General features: G+C 40.8%; 1 protein-coding gene across 1 annotated transcript in view; it reads right to left on the bottom strand.

The window, feature by feature from the left end:
• Positions 1 to 2,180: 2,180 nt before the first annotated feature.
• Positions 2,181 to 14,271, bottom strand: part of LOC117257404 (sulfotransferase 1C2A-like) — a 46,247-nt gene continuing 34,156 nt past the window's right edge. Inside the window, exons 2-8 of the mRNA XM_078168319.1 lie at positions 8,940 to 9,142; positions 8,592 to 8,720; positions 7,442 to 7,539; positions 7,112 to 7,238; positions 6,039 to 6,133; positions 5,784 to 5,964; positions 2,181 to 5,463 (exon numbers count right to left, since the gene is read on the bottom strand). Of these exons, the coding sequence (XP_078024445.1) occupies positions 5,351 to 5,463; positions 5,784 to 5,964; positions 6,039 to 6,133; positions 7,112 to 7,238; positions 7,442 to 7,519 (594 nt within the window). The 5' untranslated portion in view covers positions 7,520 to 7,539; positions 8,592 to 8,720; positions 8,940 to 9,142 and the 3' untranslated portion in view covers positions 2,181 to 5,350. The remainder of the gene's footprint in view (positions 5,464 to 5,783; positions 5,965 to 6,038; positions 6,134 to 7,111; positions 7,239 to 7,441; positions 7,540 to 8,591; positions 8,721 to 8,939; positions 9,143 to 14,271) is intronic.

Raw genomic sequence — 14,271 nt, forward strand, 5'->3', positions numbered from 1 at the left:
ATGTTAACTTGCTGTGAGTTGTAAATTCACCACTTCTAAGCAGAAGGCAGAAAAATAACACTATTTCAAAGCTTTATGGGGCAAAGCTTGTTACTCTGTGTCTGCAGCTGCCTGTACCAAAGAGGAGCGCTCACCCCCAGAAGTACACTGTATACTGACTGGCAAAAAAACAAAAGACAGCTCGACTTGAAGCAATATCAGTCGACTGAGGCGCGACTGATATTTCGACTCTGACTTTCGGGGGGCAGTCTTAGGGTGTACTTAGGTAGAAAGAAAATAGTTCCTCCATGAAACTGCTCACAACAAGGTCTGTGAATTATCATGAGTGACTGGGTCATGATTTCTGGAACGAGACATTTAAGTTGAATTTTTTTCAAGTTTTTTTTGGCACTTTGAGCACCACAAGCTGAGTGCCATCTAGTTCCATTTTATTGGGGAGAAGGCAGACATCTCTACGGCTGATATCTCCACACTCTGCAACTCACACCAAAACAATCTAGACTGATAAACAGCATCACGGGTAAGAGGAAAAATATGTATTCTCAACCTGGTCACACTCCGAAGTTGCTGAAATCCAGAACTTGGCATATGACTTGCAGTGTCAGACACTGAAAATGCGGCTGTTACAGTTTAATGGCGCTTAGCAGCGTCAGATGGAAACGCTGCAGGTCCAACAAACACTGCCTTTCACCCAGGAGAGCAGTGTTTGTGTCCTGTGAGATTATAAAGCCAAACCCTGTTCTTTTTTCCTAAACCCAACCATGTGCGTTAGTTGTTGAAGGCAAAAGAAACATCAATTTGCTGAGTTTCACCAACGTAAACAGTAAATATGTGAGAACATAAGTGTATTCTGAAGGAAGACAATGCATGTAACAGGCAGAATTTGAAGTTGCGTCCCAGAACGTCAACAACCAACGCACCCAGGACACCTTTTACATCGTATCTGGACGTGGAAAGTCCATGACCCAGCATCAATATGTGACGAGGTTGGACTGAGAATGAGTTGGTATTCTTGATTTGGGTTGAACTGTCCCTTTAACCCAGACAGCTAACTTTTTTACCTGATGTTTCTTGCAAGATTTTATAAAGGCATCTACAACATAACAGATATTCATGCGTGAATTAGGTCACAGTGTACTGCTTGCTAGTTTGCTACAATCAACTTAAGTTCGTAAATGAAGTGCTGTATATGAAGTGACTGTGATGATATTTGGTGTGTGAGGTGTCTGTGTTTAACATCCACACCAATTCAAACAGTCGGTACCCTCAGCACAGAGATGTTTTTAATCGTTCTGAGGAAAATACTTCAGACCTGTTTGATGCCAAAAAAAAAAACTGTCAGCTTTTCAAACTGGAGACTCTGTGAATCTATTCTTGTTCATCTCGTTTCCACTCGACTCGAGTGCAGAGGGTCCTCCTGCCACATGTTCTTAGCAGTAATAGTGTTTTGACATATTTTCTTCCAGCAGCGTACCTGCCATCCTCGCCACACACAGATACATATAAGCCTTCGAGACATCTCCTGTATCTCCATAAATAAATAAATAAATAATATCCACAAATAAACTGGCTCCCTCGCTGCCATTCCCCTCTCCATGTGAGAGCAGAGCCAGACTCCTCAGTTTGCCTCCAGGGACACATGAAAGAGAAATACAGATGAAGAGGAAGCAGCTGACGGACGCCAGAGACACTGAGACGAAGCTGGAAATTGGGAATGAAGTCGAAAGGAGTGAAAGGTCAGACGAGAGGAAAGGTCAGACGAGGTGGAAGATCTGAAACCCAGTACAGTTTTAACCGAACACAGCAGGAGGCTGTTATCATCCTGTAATCTGCTCAGCACACACTCCTCTGAGCCTGGAAACATGTGGAGAAAACACACACACATCTGCTGCATGATTACCTGAATGACACAAAAGTCTTCAGAATGAGATGAAAGAAAATGACCCAAAAAGTTAATTATTATTTTTGGTGCGTTTTGAGGCTCAACAGTCTCGAGTATGACTTCAAACGGTCCCTGGAAGTCGTTCTGGTGTGCTGGAATTAAAGTGTTTAGAGAAACAACACAGTTTAGGATTGTTGTGGTTTGCCAGGAGTAAATACAGCCCAGACTTTCTACCAGAAGTACACAAGCTGAATTAAATTTGACCTTTTGAAGTTAAAAACGCCACAAAACAGAGTGTGAGGAGGGTTTTTATTGAACTTCCTGTATGCCCACTCACATCTTATTCACACTTATGAAAGACAAACAACAAAACAGTCCGAACTCAGGTCTGGATCCCACTTAAGGGCCAATTACTCTCTACAATAACAGATTATTTTCAGTGATTGATCTGCTGATTGTTTTCTGTCTCCTAAAGGTCAGAAGATGGTGAGAAATGTCCATTGCAGTCTTATAAAACATCAAGAAAATGTACTTAAACATTTAATCAATTCACGAAATTGTTATCGATTGATTTTCTGTTGACTGACTAATTGATTCAAGTGACTAACAGTTTCAGCTCTTCTTTTAACCACATCACAAGAGGTGTGTTTTAATCGTCTGGTGGGCCAGTTGACTGCACAGGGTCCTCAACCACGTAGATACCAAACCCTCGGAAGCAAACAATGCTCACTTCAAAGGGAACCTTGAACTGTGTCGGAAAACTGAACAACGGTTCAACTGGGATTCAAAACATTCACCAACGTACTTGGGCTGACAACAAAAAAGCCTGTGAAGAAGACATAGGGGAAGAACTATCAGTGCAGATCTAGACAGAAAGTATAGCCCACATTCATACCTCATCCCTCTGTATAAGATATGGATTGATACAGGTCAAAGTCTCTCACTGATTAAAGATTAGCTAAAATATTCCCACCTGTAAATCCTGAATGCTCCAGATGTCATCAAAGCCCTGCCACTCTGGGCCACATGTTTTAGGCACATCAAGTACTGAAAAGCTTGTGGAACTGTATTTTTGAAACCCTCTCACATGCGTGTGGCAAAAAAAAACATGACCCCAACCCTGTCACTGCCATCTTTGATGTGACAAAATCAGAGGTGAACTTATCTGCCCATCAGAATAACACTATAGCAGCATCTCTCCTGGCCTGCTGTATCATCAACAAAGTCTCCCTTATTTATACAATGGATCAGAGAGATGATGAGCACTCTTTGATTAGACAAAGTAAGATATTCACTAGGAGGATCAACATGGTCCCCTTTTACAAGATTCGTAGGAGCCCTGTTCTTGCTTGAGTTACACCTTAATATTATAATGTACTGGTGCCCCTTTAACTACTATAATTATAGCATTGAGATGATAACACTTTCTGCACTTTTGCCTTTCTCTGTATATTGATGTTGGATTAAAATACTAGCCTTTGCTAGACTGTGAAAACCGAGGACTTAAACTTTGATATTTCAATGTACATGTACACTCACCAGCCACTTTATTAAGTACACTTGTTCAGCTGCTCGTTAACACAAATAGCGAATCAGCCAATCACGTGGCAGCAACTCAGTGGATTTAGGCACGTAAACATGGTCAAGATGACCTGCTGAAGTTCAAACTGAGCATCAGAATGGGGAAGAAAAGGGATTTAATTGACTTGAACATGGCATGGTTGTTGGTGCCAGATGGGCACAACCATCTCTAGGGTTTACAGAGGATGGTCAGACAAAGAGAAAATATCCGGTGAGCAGCAGTTCTCTGGGTGAAAATGCCTTATTGATGCCAAAGGTCAGAGGAAAATGGCCAGACTGGTTCAAGATGAGAGAAAGACAGCAGTAAGTTCAGCGTGGGAGACATAAACTGTAACTCTGGACCTCTTCCTCATAATAAAAAAATCAAAATAAAATATATTCAAAAAAAAAACTGAATAATGCTTTGTCTGCTCAAACAAACTGACAAACAAGTTTACCCATCAGTCACTGCACCTCATCTACTAGCAAGCTAAACTTTATGCTAACCAAACCAATATTGAAGTTAGGGCTCTGTGTAACTTCAATAACAAACAACAAATATTTGTATTTTTAATGAAAATGTAGTGTCTAGCGTAGTAGCGTCAACAGGTATCCAAGGTGTTTGTGTTACCAGGGTAAATTGCGAAGGAAGTAATGTCTGCGATGGTAATGTTGCAGGGTGTTAAGAGTGGAGGAACTTTGTTTAGGGAAGTTCCCTTAACTGACTTTGCCTTAAAAGGAAGTAAGGGTACTTTTTATGTACACTGTGGAACACTATGCAGCTATGGTCTTCATCATGGATGGAGTTCACTGACTTGTCATGGAGACTGTTGACATGTGACTTAAATAATGATTTTATCCATCACACTTTTAGGACTTATTGTCCCTGTTGCCTTAAAGAAAAAATAATAATTTATGACCTTGGAAATAGTTTGATAAACTTATTAACCTCTTCTTTTTTCAAATTGCCTTTTTTTTATCTGTAGTCTCTTGACAGATGTCATAAAGTAACCCTAAAAAAAGAATATGACACATATGAACAAAATGGCTTGTCAGGCACTGATTAAAACAGAAAAACACAAAACATATAAAGGAATGAAAGAGGGGTGCTCATGATAATAGAAATATGCACTGACACAACATTGTGCTGCATTATCAGGCACAAACTGAGATTAATTACCAACACTGAAGATGCTTTTCTATTTAATTTTCTTCTTGGAAACACAGTAGCTACATTATCCACTTTTTTTTCTATCAGAATAATATTCACCCTTCAAACATCTGTGAAAATGAACCAGCAAGTGATACTCTATTACACTAACAGATTTTAGGACTGGAGGCAAAGATTACAGCATAGAATATTTCTAATCCTTTTGAACCAGCAGTAAAGTTCCTCGGTCTTCTTTGTGTTTGTGCCTCAGGCAGAAATCCGTCTGAGGACCACTCATCCTCCCTCAGTCCTCCACCTGTCTGTTTATTGCTTCAGTCAGCACCACAGCATCATCTGTACGTGTGTGTGTGTGTGTGTGTTTACACAGGGATAAGACAGGTAGACGTATGAGGATCGCTCTCACACTGCAGTACAGAGCCTGACAGAGATGGAGCTTAAAGTGTGTGCACAATTTACACAATACACACACCTGCACACACAAGCAAATAAACGTTTAACCAATATGACAATAGAGTGTTGTACTGCTACTTTTCCTTAGGTTAAACATAAATTTGTATGAATTCCCTCTGTATCAGGTGCAGTGATCACAGTGTTTATCATCTAGGTTCATGTTTTCGTTTGGTATTTAACCAGCCTCAAATTTTTGGGCAGCATTTCTTCATCCTGAGTTCTTCACAGTGGCAGTTCATCGGTCTTTGGTTTACAGAGCTACATCAGTTTGGAAAACCCAAAATCTGTCAGATGAAGGTCCTGAATGGTATGTTGACTTCCTTCATTTGCTTTTTATAGTCTTCATCAAACATCTTTGATTGCTCAGGTGTTAAATGGTTTCTCCAATCACCTACCTCACCTGTAAAATGCAGAACAGAAAACAACAGTGTTAGATATATAATCAATCACTATAGGCTACAGGTTTCGGTATTGAGTATCATGATATTAAACCTGATACAAGATTTTGGTGTCGTGACAACATAGGAAGGGGTGCAACTAACGATTACTTCCCTTACTCATTAATCTGCCAGTTATTTTCTTGATTTATTAATTACATTATATTACATTACGTTAAAGGATATTTGCACTATTTTCACCTTAATTTTGAATCCTATCCTAATATTGATTTTTTTAATCAGTATCTTGCTTCTGGACAGGAAAAGGAGCAGACTGATGCACCTTTTCTCATGAAGGGGGAGATGGACTGATCAAAAACAGTTGCTGGTATGAAGGAGTAGTTGGCCATTGGGTTCTCCTTCATGTTCTTAAAGGATGTGAGCTCCACAATCCGGCTGATGATCTCATCAGAGATTGACAAATCCAGGTACCTCATGACGCGCTCCACTTCACGCCGAGGATTCTGGGGGGTGACATATTATGGTAAGAATATGTACAACATTCTTTGGTAATACTGAGTCCAAATGTTTTTTGTACCTCTTTCATGTCCTCATAGAAGAGGTAAAGGATATTCCTCTTCTCTCTCTCCAGCCAGTAACCTTTCACGTGGTCATACCAGGAGCCCCACGACACTGTAGTGACAGAATTCACTGAGTATCTTTCATAGTAACATTACTGCCAGTTCAGTACAAGGTTCATGTGTGTGTTTAAAGAGTCCTATCATATGTTTTAATAATGTTCCATCCATTTTCATCCACTTATCCAGGGCCGGGCCGGGGGGCAGGCCAAGCAAAGCACCCCAGACATCCCTCCCCCCAGCAACGCCTTCCAGCCCCTCTCCCCCTGGGGGACCCCAAGGCGTTCCCAGGCCAGATGAGATACGTAATCCCTCCAGCATGTTCTGGGTCTACGCCAGGGCCTCCTACCAGTGGGAGGCGCCCAGGAGGCATCCTGATTAGATGCCCGAACCACCTCAACTGACCCTTTTCAACGTGAAAGAGCAGTGGCTCTGCTCTGAGCTCCCTACAGCTGTCAGAGCTCCTCACCCTAAGGCTGAGCCCCACCCCCTACTGAGGAAATTCGTTTCGGCCACTTGCATCTGTGATCTCATTCTTTCAGTGACTACTCAGAGCTCATAACCATAGGTGAGGGTTAAGACGTAGATGGACCAGTAAATCGAAAGCTTCCCCTTCCAGCTCAGCTCCCTCTTCACCACGATGGTCCGGCACACTGCCTGCATCACTGCAGAAGCCACACCAAACTGCAGATCCATCGAACACTTCATTCTACCCTCATTGTGAACGAGCCACGATTTGGAGGTGCTGACTCCCATCCTGACTGCTTCACACTCAGCTGCAAACTGTCCCAGTGCATGCTAGAGGTTATGGCATGATGAAGCCAACAAAACCACATCATCTGCAAAAAGCAGAGATGCATTTCTGAGGTCCTCAAACATGTTTAGATTTGTTAAAATACATATGAACCTCTGGCTGGTGGTGTGGGTAAACGTTCCGGTGCCGTAGTAATTAGTTGGAAGCTTTTTACAAAAAGAAATAACTAGTTTGAATAAAGGTGAAATGACCCCCAGGAATGTGATTTAATCTACTTACACTCTCCTTGCATGAACTTGGACATGAAGCTCTCCCAGGGCCCTGGCTCAGGCTGGGTCAGACACATACGGTCAAAGTAGTAGTAGCTCACCATGTTGTCTTTGGCATTGCGTGCCATGTAGATAGCCTTCACACATAATCAGGGACATATAAAAAGAAAATGACAACAACGACACCAACAATGGGTAACCTAATGAAGCAGTTGTAGGCATTATGTGCATTGCATCATTAACCTTTTACCCTGTTACCATGCATTTATTGTTCAGTTTGAAGCAATGAAGTTCACTGCAGGGTTGTGCTCTCACTTGAATCTGATAGTTTGGGTCTTACCTTGCACTTGTTTACCCAAAAACCAGGAGGCACCAACTGAAAAGGAAGATGTGTCTTGATAATTCTTGGAGGATCCATGTTCTTCAGATGATCAAGACCTGAAACAAAATTCAGGGAAAAGGATCCTTGCATATGAAAACTGTGACACAAAACTTTTGTTCCACACTATCTCAGAATCCATATTTTACTTAAGTTACAAAAGTCCCACTAATTCATTTTCTGTAACTGCTAATCCTGTTAGGGGTTGCGGGGGGCTGGAGCCTATCCCAGCTGACACTGGACAAGAGGTGTGGTACACCCAGAACAGGACGCCAGACTATCACAGGGCTGACACGCACAAACAGACAACCATTCAAACCAAAGTTTTTGTAAATGAGGTAGTGAGAATGCTAAAGTTGCTCTGTGTCTGAAGCCTGCTAAATAGCCATTACTATATATTATGTGCTCCCTAGTGGCCAAAAATCAACTGACACAGCTTTGAAATCTAATTGGCAAAAATACGCCAATCACGCCAAGGCTCGTCACCTCAGATTTAATCCAGAGAGTTAAATTCCCCAGATTATAAAGCAGCACTTCTCTAGTAGGATTTCAGTTTTGTCTTCATTTAACTTTAAGAAATTATTGCTCATCCATTTCTTTATTGCCAAAAGACGGGTAGTAATGGAGTTTATGGCTGCAGCATCATTTGGTTCAGCAGATGTACAGTTGCGTGTCATCCGCATAACTATGGAAACAAACATTGTGTTCTCTAATAATGTCACCAAGTGGAAGCATGTGCAGTGAGATCATGTACATTGACTTGTTGTGTTTTTTTGCCACCAGCAGATACTGCATTCTTTACATGTTTGAGCCTGTCACTCAGGCTCTTTGGGTATTTTTGGCATGAGGGAAATGTTTATGGGTTCATAACTTATTGACCCAGATTAAGGCAGGATAAACAAGCCCTTATGAAAACATTTCTCTGAAGTTGCATTTGTGAATTGTGACATGGCAGAGTTAGACCTAGTTGGAGGATGTAGCCCTATTAGGAAATAATAGCTTTTATTTTTAGCAAAGTTTTAGCAAAAGTTTCTTGACACAAAGTACACATGAAGACTTAGTTAAAACTGTAAATAGACATTCAAACATAACCACATACGTTTATACACACCTGAGGGTAAGCTTGGGAGGGAGAAGAGCTCTAGGAAAGGACTGCGGTCGGGTGTGGGAGCTCATTTGCAGGCTTCAGTGTCTCCATTGTGAAGAAGCAGGTCCACTATCTCCTGGATCCATGTGGTCCCTTTTGCCCCAAAACCACAAATTAACACTGAGTTGAATGAATAGATGCTTTCCATGTATTGAATCATTTGAAATCTCATCTCATCGAATCATATGAAATCTCATCGTACACCTACAGCAAGATAACCATCACATTAACTCAAACACATTAACACAAGAACGTCTATAAAAACATGTCCTATTGGAAATTGATTTGGTACTTAGACCCGAGGTGAAGTACCTGCTTTGGGGTAGGAGGCGATGAGGAGGTCTGAAGGGTCAGGACGGAAAGCCCAGATGGAGTCCCAGTTGTTGGCAATCAAGTTCCTGAGAGGAACTCCTCTGACTGGGATGAGAGGGAAGCGATTGTTGGAGTCACTCATCTTCTGCATGGCTTCGCTGTAGGACAGGTCTTTTTCCTTCTCTGACTGATGTTGTCAGAGGCTTCGTTGAGAAAACCAAAAACCAGAAGGTAAAATTTGACTGTAAAATAGCTCAGGCAAAGCTGGTGCGGTGGTTCCTCCTGAGGTCCCATTCTCAGCAGCTCCTCTCTCAACTGTTTCTTGGTCCTTTGTCACACATTCACATTTGATTTGCCTTTGTGCTTCACAAATTGCAGTTGTCTGCTTGCTCGGTCACTACATAAACATCCCTGTTAATCTTGAACTATCTCATCCTTGTTTCTTTATTTGCTGGCCAGGAACCTAGTGTTCTGTCTCATCTTAATTTCTACTAGTTTTCAGAATAAATCCCCTCAACATCTGAAAACAATCCTTCTTCAACACCCAACTGGCACCCAAGTGTATGTATGCAGTGCTATGTTGTTACTTTGAGGACATCGCTGTATTTATTTTAGGACATCTTCAGAAAGAATATAATATTTGTGCTGTTTTAATTTTTCTGTAAGATTATAAAAAGAAGTCACAATAACAATTTCTAGAATGATATTTACCTTAAGACAGGGGTCTTCAATGTTTTTCACACCAAGGACTCCAAGCTCAAAGAGAGATGAAGCAATGACCCCCTACTACATATATTGAATGAAACTGAGTTGCATGTGAGAGAATTCTCTGAATATCTTTTGGTCTTCTCATTTGTGCTTGCCTGCAGCCACTGTCAGCAGCAGTTGTAGCATAGCCAGGTGCATTAGCCTCACCCTCTGCTCTTTTGTGGGTGGTGTCTGAGGTGGACGGTGTGTCAGTCTCTTGCTCAAAAAGTTACAAAACAATTCAGAATGTCCATACACTTGGAATAATAATACAGCTAATTGGCCAATATGTTTCAGTTGTACTTAACTGTTAGCTAACTTGTTCACCTGGCCGTTATGGACCTGTGATGCACAGTGATTTAACGTTAGCTTGCTCACATGATTGTACAAGGATTCATGGGTAACAGTTAGCTTATCATTAATGGGGTGTACTGTTAATTATTAGTAGTAGTATGATTACTATTATTATTATTTTAATAGGTCGATTTATTTTCAGATATATTTTAATTTAAAATTTAACAAACAACTTGAATTAAAACTTCAGTTTGCCCTTCAATAATCCCCTCCCTTCGAACGCAGACTGGCCAGTCATAGCGTAGCATAGGCCAGCTCTGACAAGGGTCCGACAACAACACAGCTGTGCTCCAAAGACCTTCATACAATCATTTCAGATTTCCTTCATTTATCAGGCTGGTTTTGTGGATTTGGAGCCAAACATTGTGGCTGGGCACAAGTATTTATGATACTTGTTATCTGGAGAGGTTGACAGGAGAAATAAGTGTCTATCCAGTTCCAAAAAAAAAAATAAAAAAATTAAAAGTGTAGGGTTAGCCAGCTAGCTACCAAAGGTATGGCCTACTGAATGTATACACATGCTGCTGTTGTAGCACCGAATAAAGGGGGCCAAGGGCCAGTTAATAAACAAGCATTAATAGTATTTATCAGTACATATAATCAATCACTTGCCTTTCAACTTTTTGACTTTTGCTGTCCTTACTCATCTTTGCCATCAGGAACATCTGGTTGCAGCAACACTGCACAGGTGCCCTTTTTTTTGATGCTTTTTATGCACTTTGGCACCTTGTTCACATTCACGTACAAATAAAAATCCCAGTTTGAATCTGTTTATTTTCATTGTTAACTAGAAAATCATCACAGGGCCACCTAACACGCTATCCAGGGCCAGATTTGGCCCACAGGCCTAAGTTGAGTTTCACTGCACTGCAGGAACCAGTGAAGGGAAACAGGGAGACTTTGTTGATTTTCAACCAGCTGTGTGTCATCGCAGTGTGTGCAGATCAGTGTTTTTGTCTTCCCTTGGAGATCCCTGACTGTCTGCTGGCGGCTGGTTGCACATGGAAAAGCCAAACAACATTAATCTGCACACACTGCGATGACACACAGCTGGTTGAATATCAGCCAAGTTTCATTTTATTGTCTTCTGTCTCGATTACCAGTGATGTGGTGGTTCACTTTTACATTGTGATCTGTAGCCTATAGTTTGGCTTTAGCTTCTGAGTGTCTTTACCGTTGTGACCTGTTTTTGCTGCTGAGTGAGTTTGACATCCTGGATATATCTTTCAAATGCATATTGTAGACCCCTCTGTCTGCTTCTCTCTGATATTGCCTTTTCGTGTTTCTAAAAATGTGATAATTGATAAAAATGTTCTTCAGGGAATCAGAATCAGAATCAGAAATACTTTATTGATCCCTGAGGGGAAGTTACAGTTGCAGTTAGTTACAGTGTGGGCGTCATGCTAGCTTGACAGCTTCGTGAAGGGTCAACTAAATTATCAAACGATAATTTGGTGGTCCAGCTGAAGTAACTGAGGACCCCCTAAGAGTTGTTGACCCACTGGTGAAGACCCAGGCCTTAAGATATGACACAAAAGTAATACATATCTGCATATTTTTTGTGTAGCATATGGTTGCAATAAATATGTGTTGTTTGATTGTATCATAGCCAGTCAAAGTCAGTGATTTAACAGAATAAAGCTCTCCACATGCATCTCTCAAGTAGTTGCGCAAAACAAAACAAGTGCATACATCTTTCTCCACCTCATGTGTACAGAGATTAATAGTTACCCAAGATCACAAATGTGTTTTCAACCATTAACTGTAGTCAAGAAACCTAAAGATAAAGAGTTGCTGTTGAACGATCAGTTATTTTCCAGGGTTTCAGCAGGTATGGGAATGACTCACCAGCCACTATACAAATTAACAGGAGCTGGTTGGGGTACATTTGGTGTCTTCCAGGGACTGCCGTTAACCCAGGAAAATCTCTCCACACAAGAGATAACTGAGACCACCTCCTTCTCTCCCTTCACCAATCAACAACAAAAAAAGCCAAGAGAGACAATGACAGTGTTTTTTGTAGGTATACACTCATTCTGAATTTGATGCCTGCAACACATTTAAAAAAAGTTGGGACAGGAGCAACAAAAAACTGGGAATGCATACGTTTAAAATGACACATAAATAAGTGGAAATAAATATCCTCCATGCTTGCTTTAGTATGCTAATTGACTATACAGGGCAGAGTTCAGAGACACTTAACAGTTTGACTAACAGAGGGTTAGGCAAAATATCGACACAGGTTGGCTAATTTACACATGCATTTGTATATGAATGGTACACTCCATTTACTGCAGTGCACAGGGTTCCCCAAATCATGACAGTCCTGGAAGATATGTGACATTAGAAAAACTGTTTCCTAGACATGAAAATTGTTCTGAAAACTTCTGAATATGTTTTGGTTACTGTTTAATATAGTTTTTTATCAAAATCCCAAACATGCCTAATATTAAACGAAATATTTTCCTTGTATTTTTTTTTGGTATTATTAATATAAACCTAGTGCTGAGCTTTGTGACTTAAAATGACTGTTGGGGCAAATTTGTAGAGTGATTATAGATGCACATCTGTACCAAATTTAATGTAAATCTGACTTGTAGCATAGGAGTGACTTTTCAAAGTTGATCATTAATTATTGCGCCCTCATCAGGCCAATTGAGGTCATAACTGTTGAGCCGAAATCTTGAATCATTGGGGAAAATTTCACGTGTTTACAATGTATCATATCACAGGAATTTGCAAAAACATTTTTTAGAAAAATATACCAGCAAAGACAGCAGCTGTAGGCCTTCGGGTTTGAAGCTCTAAAATGATAAGGTATGAAATCAAAATTGTTTCAAACATGTCATTATAATGTCATAATTTAAAAGAGGCTGTGAAAGTGAAGCATATGGTAGACATAATGAAACTGGTGTAACAGAGATGATGTTGATGGTGAAATCGGGTTTAATTAATAAGCTTTGTATTCTAGATGAACATGAACTCAATATAATAGAGTCCCCATGAGGTTAATGTTTCAGAGGATTATGTGATTAAAATGGTAGCTGCCTCTGGGCAGGTACAACTAATTTATTAAAAAGCCACAGATGCTGAGATGCAACAGAGTTGACTGATAAATAAGTGGCTGTATTACCAAACAACAAATAAAGACCACCAACAAGACTCAATGGAATACACCCAACATGACCCAACTAAGGAGGGCCAACTCCTCAGTTTAACTCTTAGCAGTGGCCCCTGTGTCGAGACAAAATGAACACATTTTAGTCACAGAAGACAGACAACTCAGTGGAGAAAAGGAGGCATCCATGATGGATCAGAAATAGGAGGAGGAAAAGTCAAGACAGCAGCTCCTAGCAATCAACTCTCCTCACATCCGTCCCAGTGGTCTCACACTAAGTCTCACCTTCAATTCTGCCGACTCTCACATGTCCGTTATATATGACGCCAACAATTCACATGAGACTGTGCTGTGAGTTGTTGGTGTGAATGATACCTCTAAGTTTCCAGTAAAGTCAGTGCTGATGCTTTATGGAAAATTGGAGAAGAGGAAGGAAACAGACAATCCTGCTTTCACTGACACTGGCTCACTGAGAATCTTTATAGCTATATCCTTATACTTATTCTCTTCTATATATTATTATATTATTTATATGAGAAACCTGATACCACTCTTATGTCTGTGCATAACAGACTGAACTAGAGCCCAGAGGACACTGCATACACCAAGCAGCAACCTCCGAGATTGAAAAATGAAGCCAACAAGTGCCTAAACCTGCAGTTCTTTGAATGGCCACTTGAGCTTGGCTTCAAGAGTGAGTCAATCTCTGTAGACCCCCATGTTAAAATGTCCAACTTCACAGCAGAAATAAACATGTTTACAGCCTGGTTCAAAAATGGTTTTGGTCTCCACAGCTGATATCCCCCTTCATGACAACTATTAGGGGGATACATTTTTATATAACTCACCCGTTTCATTTTATTAAGATGCAAAATTAAGGGTGGGGCTTTTTTGAGTGAAAGGCTGTCTGCTGATAGTGTCCTCCGGCCTGTACACACTCCTGACTTGTCAAATACTACCTCTTTTTCAGTGACCTCTGTGTCAGAAACCAATGCACAGGGGCACCTTTCCCAGCACTATGATAAGCACTGGGCAGTGACAGTTGTTGATGCGGTGGGCAACAACCCAACTGGTTTTGTCAGTGGACGTCATTGTCAGACACCAGTGCACGGT

This window comes from Epinephelus lanceolatus, chromosome 1 (assembly GCF_041903045.1).
Source record: "Epinephelus lanceolatus isolate andai-2023 chromosome 1, ASM4190304v1, whole genome shotgun sequence".
Classification (NCBI taxonomy): Eukaryota; Metazoa; Chordata; class Actinopteri; order Perciformes; family Serranidae; genus Epinephelus; species Epinephelus lanceolatus.